Source organism: Gossypium hirsutum, chromosome D05 (assembly GCF_007990345.1).
Source record: "Gossypium hirsutum isolate 1008001.06 chromosome D05, Gossypium_hirsutum_v2.1, whole genome shotgun sequence".
Classification (NCBI taxonomy): domain Eukaryota; kingdom Viridiplantae; phylum Streptophyta; class Magnoliopsida; order Malvales; family Malvaceae; genus Gossypium; species Gossypium hirsutum.
Window position 1 is genome coordinate 58,156,981 of NC_053441.1, and position 5,773 is coordinate 58,162,753.

The 5,773-nt window shown below is 31.6% G+C and overlaps 1 protein-coding gene across 1 annotated transcript; it reads right to left on the reverse strand.

Moving 5' to 3' along the window:
- Positions 1-1,600: 1,600 nt before the first annotated feature.
- LOC121217245 (uncharacterized) lies at positions 1,601-2,511 on the reverse strand. The gene is made up of 3 exons (XM_041092768.1): positions 2,341-2,511; positions 1,768-2,181; positions 1,601-1,675 (listed from the first exon to the last, which is right to left on the reverse strand). The coding sequence occupies exons 1-3, from the start codon at positions 2,509-2,511 to the stop codon at positions 1,667-1,669; spliced, it is 594 nt and encodes a 197-aa protein (XP_040948702.1). The 3' UTR covers positions 1,601-1,666.
- Between the last annotated feature and the right edge of the window lie 3,262 nt (positions 2,512-5,773).

The window sequence follows — 5,773 nt, forward strand, 5'->3', positions numbered from 1 at the left end:
GGGTAAAAAAATAATTTCAAAAACGTTAGTGGCCAAATTGTAACTCTTTTAATTAAAAGACACATAATTGAGGGATTAATAGTGTAATTTAACCTTATCTTTTTTAAACATATGGATTAATTCACATTTATTTGGAATGTGTTATTAATTCACATATGAATTTAAGTAGCGGTGGAGCTAGAAAATATTTTGGGGCTAAAATTAAATTGTATATTTTTATGATAGCAAGAATGCAATTTCACTATTTTATGATATCTTTATCATTTTTAAAGGGTTAAATCAATTTTTTATCATTTTTGAGATTAAAGTGTAATTTTACTATTATTAATTTAAAATTTTATAAATTATAAAGGACATAAGTGAAAAATTTTCCATTAATCAACACCCTTGGCTCTACCACTTGATCGAACACATATCACGAGTCCTTTCCCGCGTGTGTCAGATTTTTTTTATATGGTTGAAATATCATCACATGTATTTATGTTTGAATACACATCACAAAACCTTGAGTTGCTTCGGCATGACCTAGAGAAAAAAAAAATGGAGAAACATGAAGGTAGCTTAGAAGAATCCAAAAGCAATAAACGAAAGCTAGACAAAAGGTTGAAATCATCATTAACCAAGCCTTTACTTTTTCTAACTCCAGGAAGAGTCCATATTCGTTGAGAAAATCGGCAAAGACTTTGTCATCTTTTGGAAGGACTTGTAAAGAAACAATTTTTTATATTTACGTTCTGTAATGTTTTTCATATTAACATTATTGATGTTTCTAAATTTACCTTCTGTAATGTTAGAGTTAGTTGAAGAGTCGTCAGATTCTGGAGAGGAATCAAATTTTAGTCATCAGCATAGGATGGAAGATGAGAAGTTGCTGTCGGCAGTGTTGGGAGAGCAAAGGAGAAGGTAAGAAGACTGCAACTCAAGAGGATGAAGGCAAATCAGAAATGGGTAGATGACAGAATTGTGAATAGGATCTCAGATTCTGGGTCCAACTTATGCAATAATTCTATGATCTGGGAAGCGTGTAGAGATCGACAAATCAGTTTGCGGTGATTGCTGCGGTCCTGTCCAACAAGGAGCCAATTGTTTTGCAGACACAGGCTATGGATGGGATGGAAAGTTTATGGTTAAACTATTCCCCTTAAATTCACGTCAGTATAAAATAAAATGTAAACTAATTTAAAATTTTAAAATAATTTTATTTTAATTTTTAAGTCTAAGAATTTTGATGAGTTAAAATTATAAGATAAGTGCTTATTTAATTACAAAAATAATTTAAAAACTTGTTTAAACAAAATGTAATAATTTAACGGAATTTTTAATATATTAGCCAAAGAAATTCATCTAGGTAAGATATGAGATTCAATTGAAGTTAATAATGAAGAATGCTTTTAATGTTCCCAACATTAGACCAATACAAATAATTGTAAGTTTTGTCAAAATTCTTAGTTTTCTTTTTTTGATTAATAAGCAGAGTTCACAAGAAAAACAAAAAGTAAGTGGTACATAATAACGAATAAATAGCATTCAATTTAAACATTCACAATGATTAATCTTCAATTGAAAAATCATTATCTTAATTCAAAATGACTTTCATCTTCCACCATTCTATATCACTACCAATTGGCCATGCAGTTTCATCTTCCACTAAAATTTCATCAACTGATTAGCTTGCCTGCAAAGCAAATTAAACCTTCACTTATTACTGTTTGCTTTTGATGATTGATGATGAAAAAAGCTTATTGTGAGTTTGGAAGAGTAGTGTACCTTTGTTTTGGCATGCACTGATTTCTCTGAATCAACACTAAATCTTGTGGTTATGTTGGGACAACCTTCTACTTGTAAATCAATCAAAAATGGGAAAACAAAATGATAACCCACAGGGCTGAAGCTCACGAGGTTTGGTAGCTCATCAAGCCGTAAGTAAGTTAATCGAGGTAGGTGCATCACTTTCTCTTCGTCCTTACTCACATTTGGCTCATCTCCTTCAAACACCTGCTTTAATTTGGAGACCCTTCTAAGGTATAATCGACCTAGGTTTGGAAGGCCACCATGAGCAAGAGTAAGGGGGAAGAGACATTTCAAGTTTTCACAGTTAATGATTCTAATCAAATTCAAATTAGGGAAGCAAATAGGATGGAGATGATGTTGTGATGAAGTTTGATCCTTCTCAATTATTTGCTCCAAATTCCTCACACTCAGATATATCCAAAGTCCACAATTGTGGAAAATTTCGAGCGGTGGTAGGTGAGAAGATGTATCTTAGCCTTCTGCAATCATGGACTGTCAATGAGTGAGATTTTGAAAGTGTTCAACTTGGATGGGACCACTCCATATCACCCGCGATTCAGTTAGTTTGGACAACATTAGGATCTTTAGAGTTGAAAGATTATATCCAGAATATTCAAATAACTCTTCAAAATTGGAAATTGTTAAATATTCCGTACATGTTGATGTTCCTCCTCTCCTTTCAGGGACTGTCACGTTGCTTATTTGCTTCTTTTCTGTCATCTCTGACAACTCCAATTCCTATAAACATATCATCAATTTAAGAATAAGCACAAGATTTCTTTTTCAATCTTTTATAGTCAAAGAATTCAAATTTTTAAAAAGTTTACTGTTCAACTCAAATAATCATAAATTACAAAAAAAAAATATGGGAGGGTTTGGGTAAAAATATGGCCCGAAATATGGGCTTGGACAAAAAAATTAGGCCAGTTTAGAAAACGGGCCGAGCCTCAAGTACCACTTTTTTGGCCCAGGCCCGGCCTGGCCCGAATATAATAAATATATTTTTTATTTTTTATTTTTAAAAATATTTTTAAAATACTTTTTTTAAACTTTTTTTATTTTTAAAATATTTTTAAAATACTTTTTTTAATTTTTAATTTTTTTTGGTGTTTATTTAAAAAATGGGTCGGGCCGGGCCCAGGCTTAGGAATTTTTCCCGGGCCGGGCCTGGACAAAATTTTAGACCCATATTTCGGGCCGGGCCGAGCCCGGGCCTAGGACAAGGGCTAAAATTTTTTATGGGCCCGGCCCGGCCCATGAGCACCTCTAGTCGCCACCGATATTTTTTTGAGGTGTGATCAGATCACCTTAAAATAATTTTGGTCTACGAATAAAAATGGGTTCGGGAGCCAGTTACGCACGAGGAAGGATTAGCACTCTTGTAACACCCAAAATTGGTACCGAATTGATTAATTAATATCTTAAAGTCGAATGTCAAAAATTTGAAAAGATTAAAAATGATCCCCCTCTTATTAATAACATATTTTTTAAACAATATTTGTATAAATTTGAACATATGTAGAAAGACCCTCTCATCTCGAGGCAATAAAATATCGTATCTCGTAAGTTAGGATGCAACATTTGAATACTCAAGCATAAGCTAACCTTTAAAAACCTTTATTGAAACTTTATGTATTTGAAAACTAAAAATATTTGACCATCTTGGTTCAATGAGGAAATCGAAACCCTGTAAGTTAGGGCACAGTTCCTTGAAGTTCCAAAGACGACATATAAGTTTGCCTTTATTAAGAAAAACCTCATCTCGAGATATTGAAATGTCATATCCAATGAGTTAGGACACAACGTTTCGAATTCCCGAGATAAGTTTTGATTTGAAATTTTTACATTTGAATTGAAAAAGGGATACTCAGTTACTTAAATTCAACGAGGAAAATTGAAGCCCAGTAAGTTAGGGCACAATCTTCTCGAAAATCTTGGATACCGAGTATTGCTTTATTTTGAAAACTTTTGAATAAAACGATTTTAATGCTTTAATGAATCGTAATCTTTTTGACAAATGAAACGCAATGGGATGACAATGTATAACGCGAAATGATAGTAAACTAAAATGTACGCTAATGAGCGGCAAAGAATCAATAAATACGAATAAACAACACCATACATATAAGAGCAATAATCTCACATCACATGTAAATATCAACATTTAAAAGCTAATGAACTAAAAGCTAATCTTAAAAGAAGTACCAAGCAAATTAACACAAATAAAATGTAACAAGTTATTAAAATAACTAAAAAAAACAAATAACATGAAAGTAGGGAAATTATATATTAAAATAAAAATTTTATAATAACTAAAAAAACAAATAACATGAAATAAGTAATACATATAGAATGAAAAACTTCATATAAATAATAGTATATAGTAGTATATGTAAAAGGTTAGAATGGGCAAAATATAATAAAATAATATTTTTTAAATGAAAATAAATCATAGATATAGAGACAGATAAAAAAAAAGATGTATAGTAATATGAAATCACAATATATTGTGTATGTATGTATGTATAATAAAAATAATTTAATATAAATTGTGTACATATATAAAAAATAGTATTGTATAAGAATATTATTGTATAAATCTTTAAAGATGAAATATATAAAAGTGGATTTTAAAAGTATATTATAAAATAAAAGTTATTAAAAATATATATTATATTGGATTAATAGGAAGAAAATAAAATAATTCATTATAAAATTAAATAATAATGAATGATAATAATATAAAAAATTTAAAATAATAGTACTTAATAGGATAATATATATATATAATAAGTAAAGGAAAATATAACCAAATATAATAATAATATAAATAATAATAAAATTAATAATAAATTAAAATTAAACTAATTAATTTAATAGCAAAAATAACAAGACAAAGGACTAATTTGGAATTAAAACAGAAATGTAGGGGAAAATCTGAAATAAATAAAAAGGAAAGAACCACAATGAACGCGCGAATAAAAGCGAAGGGCCAAAAGGGAAATTAATCCTTGCCTTCCAAAACGACGTCGTTCGATTTTGGACCTAATTGAAATAAAAATAAATAATGGGGTACAAATTAAAGATAAGAAAGACTTGATTGCAAACACACAAAAAAGAGGAAGGGCTAAAGGTGCAACTAGCCCCTCCATTAGAATACACGCGGATCGTAGGTCCGGATCGGGTCGCAGGTTGGCCCCCAAAACGACGTCGTTTTGGGCATCTGGGGGTCCTAATGAAACGGCGCCGTATTGTATTATTATTTAAAAAACATTTTGTAGCCCATTTGTTTTTTAAAAACTACTGTTTTCTTCCTCCTCTAGGGTTTCGCCCACAGCCCCTATGGTGCCACCATATCCGCCGCTCCTTCGCCATGGCTCCGCCAAGGACGGCGATCTATGCCGGCGAGGAGATCACGGACCCTTGGTAAGTCCCCTCTCTTCCCCTCTCTATTATTCTTTTTTTTTTGTATTTAAAAAAAAAAGCAAATCGAAACTAAAAGGAAAAAACAAAAAGAAAAAAAACAGAATACTACCTTCTCTCTATTTTCGTATTTGAAATTTTCTACTTGTGATAAATATTCTTCTGCTTTTTTTTTTATTTCCTTCGTGAATCCCTTTACAGATGCAAAAATCGGCTTTATATAGCCGAATGAAAATACAAAAATTATTTATTTTTTCTTTTATATTTTCTCTACTATTTGCTGTCACTGTTTGTTGTGATTTGCGTTCGTTGCAGGTTCGACCAGCCTGGAGTAAAGGTGCTCATGGGCCGGGCGGTTCGACCCGGCCCGACGGCCCGCCCGAAAAATGGGAGGGTTCGGGTAAAAATATAGGCCCGAAATATGGGTTTGGGCAAGAAATGAGGCCCATTTTAAAAACGGGCCGGGCCTCGGATAAAATTTTTTTGGCCGCCCGAATTTAATTAATATATCTTTTTATTTTTAAAATTGATTATTAGTTATTAGTAATAACTTATTAGT

What these genes read in the sequence shown, in the direction of transcription:
- LOC121217245 (XM_041092768.1), bottom strand. Translation starts at nt 2,511, where the DNA reads ATGACAGAAAAGAAGCAAATAAGCAACGTGACAGTCCCTGAAAGGAGA. An exon ending in CCAAACTAACTGAATCGCGG is followed by an intron (nt 2,182 to 2,340) that starts GTGATATGGAGT and finishes AGGAATTTGGAG; the next exon opens with CAAATAATTGAGAAGGATCA.